We start from the raw sequence: 13,668 nt of genomic DNA on the forward strand, positions 1-13,668 counted from the left end.
AATCCTGATTCAGTAACACTGCTGCTTTAAATGTACATACTGACTATAAGCTACATCCCAATTTTAGAAATGATTTAAAAATGAAGAAACCTCTGTCTTAGAATTAAGGAACTATAGTGACTGAATATGTAATCATGAACTTAACCTCTCTGGGCCTCACTTACTTGCCTCAGCACTAACATTGGAGAGGGTAAGTGAGGATTCATCACAACATTGTGTGATCTTAAGCTCTGTATGACTTGGTTCAGCAGTCATCACCAAATGCTGCCTCTGAGCCAATGTTAGTCTCGATATCAGTCCTGAGAACACAGAAAAAGAGGCAATAAAGCCTGGTAGATCCATGAGCAGAAGCATCTAAGCTACCAAAGCAGCCCAGATAAGGGAATGAAGTATTTAAAACTACTGAGTGGGGCAGGGGGCTGAGAAAAGATGCTCCATAGTGATTTCTTTTCTTTTTGCAGAACTCAGGGCCTACACCTTGAGTCACCCCCCTAGACCTTTTTCATGATGGGTTGTTTCGAGGTAGGGTCTCTCAAACTATTTGCCTGGGCTGGCTTCGAACTGTGATCCTCCTGATCACAGGATCTCTGCCTCCTGTGTAGCTAGGATTATAGGTTTGAGCCACTGGCACCTGGCTGCAGTGATTTCTTTGATGATTTTTTGAAGGTTAACTCTTGATCAACTTTGCTAGGTAGCTAAATGAGAACATTCCAGGCAGAGGAGACGACATACTTTGAGATGTAGCTGTAGAACATAGAAGTTCCAAATTGCTAAGCAAGAAGAGGGCAGAGGGCAAGCTACAGAAGCTAGGCAGGAGCCAGATTGACCAGACCAGGCCCAGAAGTATACTCAACTGGAAGAGGCACATTTCCTTATTGGGGCTTAGAATGTAGCAGATATTATGTAGGCCCTAGGAATTTTGTAGAGACCAAGAAATAGTCCTGATCCTCAAGGAGCTTGCTATTCAGTTAGGGAGAGAGGCAAATAAACAAGCAGTTATTATACCATGCCTGTGTGAACAGAAGTAAGTTCAGGGCATAGAGGAAGGGAAGCCCTGGTCCAATGCCAGAGAGCCAGGAAAGACTAAGCAGATAATCTGGCTAAGTCTGTAAGAGGAATGAAATGTGGCAGAGGGATGTGATCCAGAATTCACACTGAAGGAAAGAAAGGAGAGCTTGGTACTTTATGGAAACCAGATGGAGCTCAGGATAATGAGACTATGGAGTAGGGGTTGGGAGGGTAAGGCATGATGAGACTGAAGTTGGTCATTTGGGGCCAGGTCATGTTTATAAAGTACGTTAAATTTTAACTTTATTTGATGGCAGAGTGTGGGCATATAAATGAGAGCAATATAGTCAGAATTGATTTTCATGCACCATGTGCATTGTACAAAGGTAATAGAGGCCAAAAAAACATGAGTGGCAGAGCTTCTGAGGAACCTGTTCAGATGATAGAGTCCTGAACTCAGCTGTAGAGAAGTGTGGAAGGTGCTCTGTTGGAGAAAGGGTGGGGTGGACACCTTGGTCAAAATCTGGTTTCTTATACTGGAGTTGAGTGCACAGTTTGGAAGCCTTGGAATAGCTTGGAACTAGAGCCAGATTTCCTGAGGTTAATCTCAAAAGAAGATGGTAGTAAAAGATAGGCTTGGAAAAAGATCTTTTAAAAGTTAAATATTTGTTGAAAAACTCAAACATTTTTGAGATATTTGCAGTAAAAAGTGTCATCTGCTCTGTTCTCCTTTGACTTTCTTTGGTATAATTTTTTTTATTCAGTTCACATATAGGTATGAATATAGGCTATAAGGTCCCTGATTTTTGTTTTTTCTTTGTTTTTAATTTCTGGGGGGTGTTTTAGGGGGAGGCAGTACCAGAGTTTGAACTCAGGGCCTCATGCGTACTAGGCAGGTGCTCTACCACTTGAGCCATGCACCCAGTCCTTTAGTTACTTTTCATATATGGCTTACATTTTTTACCAGGGTCATCCTCAGATTTTGATCCTTCTACCTATACCTCCCACATAGCTGGTATTACATGTGTGCACCAAATAAGCCAGTTATTTGTTAAAGTGGAGTCTTGTTAAGTTATTGCGTCGCTTGGCCTCAAACAGTGATCCTTCCAGTTTCTGCCTCCTGAGTAGCTAGGATTACAGGCATACACCATCACATCTGACCTGTTTTAATTTTTTTAATCCTTTACAGTCTCAACATCTGCCAGGATGCCTGTCAATAAATATATTTGTCAGATCAACTCAGACAAAATGTATTTGTTAAAAGGGTTTTTTTTTTTTTTTGGTTGTGAATACCACACAATGTATATGATTCTATATTTTCTTTTTTCATTCAATATGTCATATAATCTATATTAGAATAACTATGCATTTTTATTTTTCTTAAGTTTAACTTAGCTCTGTATTGAAAAATTTTAGATCGTTTACAAATTTTCAGTATACAAAAAATGCAAAAATCTCATGCATATTCATTACATATTTGTGCTAGATTTTAAATATGAAATTGCTTGTCAAGGTTTGCTTATTTAAAATGTTGAGAAAAACAAATTTCCTTCAAGAAGTTTCTACCAAGGGCTGGTGGAGTGACTCAAGCAGCAAAGCACCTCCCTAGCAAGCGTGAGGCCCTGAGTTCAAACCCTAGTAGTGCCAAAAAGAACAAAATTGAGTCTCTACCCATTTTTTGTCACTCCCAGAGCATATGAGAACACCTTTTCTGTTTTTTCTACCTCCTTACCAATACTGGATGTTCTCCATCTTTAATTTTTTGCCAAACTGATGGTTAACAGTATCTAATTTTAATTTGCATATCTGGCTATTTAGTGTAGCTAAATATTTTTAAATGTGTTTATTAGCCATTTATTTTTCTAAAAGATACATCTAAAGTTTCTCTTTTGGTAGGGAAAGGGATTAAGAGAAGGTCTCATTTTAGAAAATCATTTTAAAGGTGTGCTTTGTAGTTGAAAATCCCATTTCCCCTACCCAACCTCATTCTTCTTGCCCAGAAGGTACACACACCAGTATATAGAGAACGGCACACTCCATGCCACTCAACTTCACTTTTTTCCTTCTGGCCTTTTGGTCACCCACAAAGCTTTTGTTTATGTGTTCAGAAAGATCTGTGTGGTAATTCACCAGAATCCAGTTCACCGCATCTGAAACCTTATGTTATTTCCTTGCTATGTCATCAAAATTAGTTGATAAAATAGGTTTTCGGTGAGATTTTTATTAAATACTTTGTTTTAGTTTGGTACATGCACATAACATTTAGAAAATGCATCATGATCTGGAAATCAGAAATGTAGACAAAAAGTTATCACCCCTTAGCAGGTTTATTTTGGGGGAGGCATGTTAAGGACACGCCTGGCAGCATTATGAACAGCACTGGCACCAAGGGCAACTGTAGGGGGTTAATGGGGACCCTGCATCATTCCTTGCCATGTGCCTGGTGAGTAAACTCCTAGAAGTTTCTGGGAATGGTAGCAAGTGGGGAAAAGGCTGCAACCAACAATCAGTGTCACAAAGTAGGGATGACTAATTTGCTGAGGAGACTGTTGAGACAGATGTTTAATTAGCTGAAGTCAAAGTGGATAAATTGGGAGAGAACTGCCTATGCAGAGAGATTCCTTTTTCCCTCATCTCTCATTTAACTGGAATTTTTGGGTTTTTTTGGTTTTTTTTTTTGTCCTTACCATTTTCTTTTTGAGAGTAGCATTCCTAGATTGGGAAGTGAGGGAAATAGAAGTAGAAAGTAGATTTCATCTACTGGAAATTTATTATATTGCAGATATTTTTGTATTTAACCTCTAAAAGACTTTTGAGGTGGGCTTTATCTTTTTTTATGGTTGAGAAAACTGAGGATATATATAGAGAACAAATTGGTACATACGCATATGTACACACAGTGTGAGTGGTGTGAGTGTGTCTGTGTGTGCACATGCATGTGTATTGCTAATGAGTGATGCAGATGAAATTTGGTTCTTGATTGCCATGTATTTTTCACTACCTCACAGCTTCCTCACTTAAAATGAAAGGCTGATGAGAGAACTTCTGGAGTAGGGGTAATAGTTATATATTGGCAGAGCATATAAGCATTTACAGGAACTGGGATTACAAGGTACTTGCATTTGTCAGAGCTATCAAATAGCATTTGTAAGATTTGTGCATATCATCATATATAAATTTTACCTGAAAGTAAAAAGAGTATCTTAAACATCAAACTCTAGTTAGCCATTTGCAAACAAACATCATACTCAATCCTTTGTTCTCCAAAGGGTTTAGGGCAAATGTACTGATGTCTGTCTGTTCCTTGTTTTAAAATGCATTTTTAAAAAAGTTGACGGATAAAAATGTGGTAAAGTAGTCGTAGTAAAAAAATTTCAATTGTGAGCTGTAAGTGTTGGATACATGGGTTTTCTCAACTTTTCTGCAGTATAAAAATGCTCACAAAATAGAAAAGAACTCACAGAAATTAAAACTAGTAATTTAGACTTCATATTAATACGAATTTCTGAAATCGCAAGTGTATATCCTTGTAGCATAGAAAACACTAATCTTTTGTAAGATATTTAATTTTTCACTACCTAATATGTTAAATAACATCTTTGAGGTCACAGTTTTGGAAATTAAAACCTATAGTTTTAAGTCACATAAACAATTACAATGTAATTATTACTCTTTACTTAAAGTATTCTCTGCAAACATCTTTTTTCCATTGTATTTTAATCCTTAAAACAGCTATTTGAAGTGGTTGTTGTTTTCATTTTATGAAGGAGAGAACTGAAGCTCGGAGAGGCTGCAAAACTCGCCACAGACACACAGTAATAAGTGGGAGGCCTGGGGCTCAAAGCCACATGTCCCTAGGTTATCCTACTTAGCACTAGCATTACTTCCTCCCACAGCACAGTGGAGGCGGGTGTACTTTTGTCCCTAGAAAGACCAAGTGCACCTTCTTCATTTAGGGGTGGCAGTGTGACTCAATGGAAAAGTAAAAGACTTTGGAACCAAATCAACCCAAGTTTTCATACGTACAGACATGTATTAATGATCTTAAGGCTGATTTGTCATATAGCTCATATCAGTATATTTAATTTCCTGTGCCCAAGATTCTGGAGATAAATTGTGCAAACTAATTGCCTGTAACAAACTTACTTACAAGTGACTTTTGCAAGCTTTCACTCTAACAGTTTAGTACCTCCCAGAGCCTGTTGCTTCTTCTCAGCAAACATTTAAAAGAGGAAATGTACTACATCAATATGATTTTGGAGGGAGTGATCATAGAATTACAAACAAGAAGCTTGGAGGGCTATGTCTGCCCCTTACATCTCTGCAGACTCTAGGAAGTGTTTTGGTTTTCCCCAGCACACGCAGAAGACCCTTTCTTTAGACAGACCATTCCTGTGTTTATCCTGTTGGTAGCCCTAAGGAAAACCCTTCCTCTGCCAATTAGCTATTTCCCATAAAAAACTACTATTTTAGAAGAGGTACCCTACTCCAGTCCAAGAGCAGCCAGGGACTGGAGGCACTTCACTCCTGTTCCATTGCTTCAGAGGCCTAATACCAGAGTCGTTTTCCTCCATAAGCAATTTACAGGGCAGTTTTTCACATCTGCAATTACAACTTTACATAAAGAACCTTTTTCTTTTTCAATCAGTTGCAAATAGTGGTACTTTCTGCTGTGTATCTGCAATTCCTTTAAGTTCGTGAAGAAAAATAGCTAGTCAGTGAGGGTTTTTCTTTTCCTGCCTTACAGTGACAATAATGTCCAGAGACAAAGTTGACTTAAAATCAGGCCAGTGGCATTGGAATGACTCAGGAAGGTAGGTGTGGGAAGGGAGGGATCAGCACCCACTTCTTTGGTTCTCTAGGTACTGATCATAGTGTAGCATTCAGAAGGTATATGGATGCCACTGTTCATTGAACCAGTTTTTCACATAGAAAGTTGGTGAGATGTGATTAAAACCCAAGTGTTTTTGCAGAAGATTTGAGGTGTCCTGTGGGAACTCCTCAGTCTTCGCAGAGACTGTCACCATGTAAATCATAGAAACATCAAATCATAGCAGAACTGCAGCTTGCTTTTATTATTTCTTATCCCTACACTACATTTAATAATGGAACAGTGTGTGCTTGCTTCAGCAGCACATATACTAAAATTGAACGATACAGAGAAGATTAGCATGGCCCCTGCGCAAGGATGACACGCAAATTCGTGAAGCATTCCATTTTTTTTATAATGTTCCTTATAGCAAAAAATGAGGTTAAGTTTGTAATAAATATTTATTAGATGATTTTGAAAAAAATAATGGAACAGTGTGAATTAAGATAAAGTGCAATTTAACTCTTAAATAAAAAAAAAAAAATGCCCCGAGGGTCACATAGATCTTACAAGTATGGTGCTGGAAAGCAAACTAACATTCAGTAAATATTTATGGAGTCTATGATGTTTGAGGCAGTGGATAAGGATGGCAGTTGCCTGTTCTCAGAGTTCATTCACATTCTAGTGCAGGAGATGGGAGTAAAAATGAAACCAACAAGACGTATTCGGTAGAGAGTTTAACTAGTAGCTTTTGTAAGTCCTTCATTTTCCAACAGAAAGGACCTTCTGAGTCCCCAGATTTGTGAATTCCCCTGCTGAAAGAAGTCTCTCTTGCCCTGGAATTAGGCATTTCCTCAGTCTTTTCTCTTGTTTCCATGCATCTCCTACTTTGGCCTCCAACATCCATCCCTGCTGCAGGGTCAGGTGGACAAGGTAACAGGCTGGGCAGGCTCCTGAGCAATGAGGGACTCCATCTGCATCAACAGTGGCCATTAAAAGAAATAGCCCTGTCTCTGCCTTGAAAACTGCAAGGGAGAACAGTCCCTCGGCTTCTGGACCCTGCAGCAAAGACTGGAGGCCTGTCAACAGTGAGCTCCTAATACACTGATCTTGCCAAATCTTGGTGAGTGCCTTGCAACAAAAAGGGATGAGAACCTCCTTTTCCTTTGGGAAAAGGATGTTGACTCTAGTTAAGTAAATTAATTGTGTAAAGTGAAAGCTCCTTTTGACAGGCATGGATTCCTTTTTGGTGGACCAGAACCACTGCTGCCCAGAGTTGCTGACTGTTAACATTGTATAAATCAACTAAAAAGTAGTGGAAGCCAACTATGACTCCCAGCCTCTCTACTTACTATCCCACGCCACCACTTTCTGTTTAGAAAGCAATTCATTATACTTAGGTAATCAGAGATTAGACTTTCTTAGAGAATTGAATTTCAAATGAACATCAGTTGAAATCGGTGTCGCAAGCCAGGCAAGTGAATCGTACCTGTAATCCCAGCTCCTTGGAAGGTGGAAATCGGTAGGATTGAGGTTGCAGGCCATTCTGAACAAAAGTTATTGACACTCCCCATCTCAGACAACAGACCAGACATGGTGGTACACGTCGGTGATCCTAGCTAAGCAGGAGGCATAGAGAAGCCTTGAAGTCCAAGTCCAACTCCTGCCAAAAAAATGTTAGAGCTGATCCAAAAAATAACCAAAGCAAAAAAGGTTAGGGACTTGGCTCAAGTGGTGGCATAGCACCTGCTTAGCAAGTGCAAGGCCTTGAATTCAAACCCAAGTACCACCAAAAAAAAGGTCTGTTTTGCTGCCCAGGGGAACCAGAGAAGTACACCAAAATCAGACATTTGGGGTATCCAGCAGGAGGAAGTTACTATTCACACTGTGTTACAGAAGAAGAAAAGTACAGGAAACTCACTTTCCAGAAGGAGTGTGTGTGTGTATGTGAGAGAGAGAGTACAGAGTTTATAGATACTATCTAATGTGGATAATAATTTTTAAGTCACTGGATAGGATAAAGAATGTAAAGAAAAAACAGCCCAAAAAAACCCTTAAACTAATTGCCTATAAAGAGATACTTAGGGAAAGGGCAGGGAATTAGTTTTTATCATAGGCCTTAGAGTATTATTTACTTTTAATACTGTATGTGGGGCTGATGGAGTGACTCAGGTGGTAGGTAGAACACTTGCCTAGCAAGTGTGAGAACCTGAGTACAAATCCCAGTATTGCCAAAAATTAATAAATATATTATATATATAATATATGATATTGATTACTTTGATGAAAGTAATTTTTTAATTTGTAAAAAGAAAATAGCTTACTTTCAAATTCCAGAGTTTAGATGATTTTCTCTTTCCCTTACTGTCACAGACTTTCTCTATTTGGAAACTTCCTTTCTCCTAAAAGCTACCATCCATTTCATTGGGTTACATGTCATGATGTTCTAGGAGAACATCATTGTTAAATAGTTGCTGCCCATTATAAACATTTCCAAACTTTCTGAGACAAAAATGTTATATATAAGTGTAACCATCACATTGTGATTTTGCCAACATTTTGTCTCTGTGGCCTGTAGTTTCATAAGTTAAAGCAAAGCTATTAGCCGAATACTCCACCCCATTCTAAGAATGACTAATATCTCTAATACAAATGAAAACAGCTGCTTTTCCACAACATTAGAGTCCCAAAACAGCTATACATTTTGACATTCTTTTTTCTTTTTAAATTGGAACAAAAATTAGTTTACTGATCTACTAATCTGGTTAAGTTTTATCATCTAACTTCTGTGGAAAGGTAGAGCCGAGGTCATAGAAAGCTTGTGGGCTAGAATGAAGACATCCCAAAAGGCCCACATGCACTTAGAGTGAAAACCCAATAATAAGACTCTACTGTGCCTAGAGCTTAAGGCCTGTATGGGCGTAGCAATGGTGCCACCTTTGCCAGTGAGCCCAAGCTTCAGCAGGCAGCCGTTGTTCCTTCCTTGGGCTGAAGAGATTGTTGAGTGCCACACCGTTGTTCCCTCAGTGCTTTTCTCCTCTATTGGGTGGCTGCTGTGGGTCAGGTCATGCCTCCTCTGTTGGCATAGAGTGGGCCTTATCGCTGCTGGATCAGATCATTCTCCTCCTCTGAGCTCCTTGGTTTTGCCTCTTCTTCAGTAAAATAAGGCCCAGCTACATGACAGGCCACTGGGTGGTTTTTAATGGTGACAGAAAGACCTGAGTTCTAGAAGAATCTGTTTATCTCTACTCTTGCCCCTGTTACTTTTGCTAGCTCTGTGATGAGTTTCTTAGCCTGTTTAAACTTCATTTTCCTTATTTATGAGGGAAAATAGTATCTTCTTCATAGCACTGTTGAAAGCACCAAGTACCCAGGGAGGCTTCACTCTTACTGTGTTACTCAGTAAACATTAGTTTTGTCCTCTCCTTTCAATTTTAGCTATGAGACCCAGTCACACTCACAATTTTGTGCTATAACACTTTGTTTTGACTATGACCTCTAAAGAACCAAGCTCAAATTTAGTCCACATTAGGTACAGCTCAGAACATGTGCACTTGTCCGCCCAGCTGCTCATTTGAGCTTTTCCAGGGGTCTGAGGCCCCTTGTCAGAGCAGCAAAAGCATCAGCGAGAACACAGGAATGCACATGTAGGCCTGACCTGGCATTCTTCCAAGCATCCTGCATTTGGGATGGGTTATGCAGAAGGGTTAAAAGCAGGAGAAACTTTTGTCATAAATTTTCTTTTCAGCAGGACTTCCCAGGGAACATCTGACATTAGCTGAGAGAAAATGCTGATTGGCCTGGGAGTCAGCTGAAGGAGACAGAAGCTGCAGTGGAAGCTGCTGGATTTACTGTTATTAGCAAGGCAAATGGAAAGCCAGCAGGACAGCCAGCTCCCAGATAATAGATCTAACCAGACAGAAAACTCCCAGAAAGGAAGATGGCTGGCAGCCACAACTCCTCTTCTGCCATTTTTTCCCATTGCTCTTACATTTTTGTTTTGTTTGTAGCACAAGAAGCATATTTTAACATCTTTCTTATAAGTCACAGTTCACTTAAAATAGGATATATAATTCAGCCTCTTACCTGTTTGATAGCTTGAGAATTGAATATAGCAAAATTGTATTAATACACTAATAAATAGTTGCTCTTTACTGAGTATTTACATGCCAAGCTAAGTGCTTTCCATGTGTCCTTACCCCATTTAATTTGTACAGTAACCACATACATTAGGAACTGTCACCCCCACTGTAGAGATAAGGAAACAATGCTTAGAGTATTAAAGTACTTCTTCAAGGTCTTTAAGATTATTGGAGCTGGGATTTGAACCCTGACATTAAAGTTCTACCAAACTAGTGGGAGGTATTGGGGCAAGAGCCCAGGTGGCTTAGAAAGAGCTGGACAGGGTCCAGGAACAGTCCTTAGGATGCTTGTGTCCTGATTTAACAAAGCTCAGTTTGTAATGGAGAAAAATTAAAACCATTCCCTCTAAAATCAGGAACCAGACAAGGATGCCCACTATCTCCACTCCTATTCAACATAGTACTGGAATTCCTAGCCAGAGCAATTAGGCAAGAAGAAGGAATAAAAGGAATACAAATAGGTAAAGAAACTGTCAAAATATCCCTATTTGCAGACGACATGATCCTATACCTTAAAGACCCAAAAAACTCTACTCAGAAGCTTCTAGACATCATCAATAGCTATAGCAAGGTAGCAGGATATAAAATCAACATAGAAAAATCATTAGCATTTCTATACACTAACAGTGAGCAAACGGAAAAAGAATATATGAAAACAATTCCATTTACAGTAGCCTCAAAAAAAATCAAATACCTAGGTGTAAACCTAACAAAAGATGTGAAAGACCTCTACAAGGAAAACTATACACTTCTGAAGAAAGAGATTGAGGAAGACTATAGAAAGTGGAGAGATCTCCCATGCTCATGGATTGGTAGAATCAACATAGTAAAAATGTCGATACTCCCCAAAGTAATCTACATGTTTAATGCAATTCCCATCAAAATTCCAATGACATTCATTAAAGAGATTGAAAAATCTACTGTGAAATTTATATGGAAACACAAGAGGCCACGAATAGCCAAGGCAATACTCAGTCAAAAGAACAATGCAGGAGGTATCACGATACCTGACTTCAAACTATATTACAAAGCAATAACGATAAAAACAGCATGGTACTGGCACAAAAACAGACATGAAGACCAGTGGAACAGAATAGAGGATCCAGATATGAAGCCACACAACTATGAGCAACTTATCTTTGACAAAGGAGCTAAAAATATACGATGGAGAAATAGCAGCCTCTTCAACAAAAACTGCTGGGAAAACTGGTTAGCAGTCTGCAAAAAACTGAAACTAGATCCATGTATATCACCCTATACCAAGATTAACTCAAAATGGATCAAGGATCTTAATATCAGACCCCAAACTCTTAAGTTGATACAAGAAAGAGTAGGAAATACTCTGGAATTAGTAGGTATAGGTAAGAACTTTCTCAATGAAACCCCAGCAGCACAGCAACTAAGAGATAGCATAGATAAATGGGACCTCATAAAACTAAAAAGCTTCTGTTCATCAAAAGAAATGGTCTCTAAACTGAAGAGAACACCCACAGAGTGGGAGAAAATATTTGCCAATTATACATCAGACAAAGGACTGATAACCAGAATATACAGGGAACTTAAAAAACTAAATTCTCCCAAAACTAATGAACCAATAAAGAAATGGGCATGTGAACTAAACAGAACTTTCTCAAAAGAAGAAATTCAAATGGCCAGAAAACACATGAAAAAATGCTCACCATCTCTAGCAATAAAGGAAATGCAAATTAAAACCACACTAAGATTCCACCTCACCCCTGTTAGAATAGCCATCATCAGCAACACTACCAACAACAGGTGTTGGCAAGGATGCGGGGAAAAAGGAACCCTCCTACACTGTTGGTGGGAATGTAGACTAGTACAACCACTCTGGAAAAAAATTTGGAGGCTACTTAAAAAGCTGGACATCGATCTACCATTTGATCCAGCAATACCACTCTTGGGGATATACCCAAAAGACTGTTACTCCAGAGGCACCTGCACATCCATGTTTATTGCGGCACTATTCACAATAGCCAAGTTATGGAAACAGCCAAGATGCCCCAGCACTGACGAATGGATTAAGAAAATGTGGTATCTATACACAATGGAATTTTATGCAGCCATGAAGAAGAACGAAATGTTATCATTCGCTGGTAAATGGATGGAATTGGAGAACATCATTCTGAGTGAGGTTAGCCTGGCCCAAAAGACCAAAAATCGTATGTTCTCCCTCATATGTGGACATTAGATCAAGGGCAAACACAACAAGGGGATTGGACTATGAGCACATGATAAAAGCGAGAGCACATAAGGGAGGGGTGAGGATAGGTAAGACACCTAAAAAACTAGCTAGCATTTGTTGCCCTTAATGCAGAGAAACTAAAGCAGATACCTTAAAGCAACTGAGGCCAATAGGAAAAGGGGACCAGGAACTAGAGAAAAGGTTAGATCAAAAAGAATTAACCTAGAAGGTAACACCCACGCACAGGAAATCAATGTGAGTCAATGCCCTGTATAGCTATCCTTATCTCAACCAGCAAAACCCCTTGTTCCTTCCTATTATTGCTTATACTCTCTCTACAACAAAATTAGAGATAAGGGCAAAATAGTTTCTGCTGGGTATTGAGGGGGGGGAGCGGGGGGGGGGGAGTGGGTGGTAAGGGAGGAGGTGGGGGCAGGGGGGAGAAATGAACCAAGCCTTGTATGCACATATGAATAATAAAAGAAAAATGAAAAAAAAAAAAAACAAAGCTCAGTTTGTAGGTGGTTTGGAAAGAAGGCAGGGTGGGCAAAAAGAGCCCTGCTGACAAGTTGAGCCAGTGTTTGAAGAGGTGCAGAGGTGTAGACAGCAGCTGGGGACCACAGCATTGTGGGGGAATGCAAGTCCTGGCACCAAGGACCAAGGAAGTAGGCAATGCTCACTCAGCAGCCTCTGAGGACACGGACACATGTTCTACAGGGCAGTAGCCCTTGTGACCAAAAATCTCATTGGCAAAATTACCTCTAGGAAAAGAATCCCTTTAAAAATTCATGTCAGAGGCCAATGTGCTATGACTTTTCTCATGAAAACCACATAGTTAGTTTTTCATGTCTAGCATTAAAACAAAAACTAAAAATATATAACATTAAATGCTAAAGTCAAAATTGGCAAAGATGCTTACACTGTAAATGGAGCTGGAAAACTGAGAAACCACCATCTACCCAGTTAGTTCAGCTAGTAATTCATCATTTACCAAGCTCCATCACTGCAAAGATGAATAAGACTCCTGCCACAGAGTCATACTTGTGTGCTCATTGGATTACTAAGAGCTATGGCAAGTGGAATCCTTCAAACTATTATTCTCTAGGTCAGGTCATCCCTTCTTTTCCTTTATTTTTAATAAGCAAGTGTAGTAGAATTCAGATAAATTAAGCGTATAACTTATGCACAAAGTAATCCAGATAGGAAGTGACATCAGGGAATAAGGCGGGATTTTAGAAAAGCACACTGATAGTCTAGCAGGATATCTCCCATAAGGGCAGAGTGTCCTGGAGAGGGCTCGGCCATGTGTGTGGGCAGGTATCTGAACGAGACATGAAGAATCACCCAGATTTTTTAAAAGCAAACCTATTTTTTAATTGACCTGGGATTGTAGAAGTCCTCTGACATGGAGCAGAGCCTGTGGTGAGAAGAATATCGAATGGTGCAACTTTGCCTATTGTAGGGAAAGGAAGAAGGCCAGTCTGGGAACCTGGGAGGATCTGATA

General features: G+C 39.5%; 1 protein-coding gene and 1 non-coding gene across 11 annotated transcripts in view; both read left to right on the top strand.

Annotated features, from left to right (window-relative positions):
• The window catches only part of Mapkap1 (MAPK associated protein 1), a 236,359-nt gene that overhangs the window by 149,783 nt on the left and 72,908 nt on the right, over nucleotides 1–13,668 (top strand). The window contains exon 8 of one of the 10 annotated variants that reach the window (XM_074053195.1): nucleotides 9,570–10,427. The exons of the other annotated variants lie outside the window; for them this stretch is intronic. Coding sequence (XP_073909296.1) covers nucleotides 9,570–9,613 — 44 coding nt within the window. The 3' untranslated portion in view covers nucleotides 9,614–10,427. Of the gene's footprint in view, nucleotides 1–9,569; nucleotides 10,428–13,668 lie in introns of those variants that run through there. 10 annotated transcript variants of the gene reach the window in all.
• LOC141415877 (U6 spliceosomal RNA) lies at nucleotides 6,126–6,231 on the top strand. Its single transcript, XR_012440829.1, has one exon. It is a non-coding gene; the product is annotated as a U6 spliceosomal RNA (small nuclear RNA).

Source organism: Castor canadensis, chromosome 13 (genome assembly GCF_047511655.1).
Source record: "Castor canadensis chromosome 13, mCasCan1.hap1v2, whole genome shotgun sequence".
NCBI classification, from domain to species: Eukaryota; Metazoa; Chordata; class Mammalia; order Rodentia; family Castoridae; genus Castor; species Castor canadensis.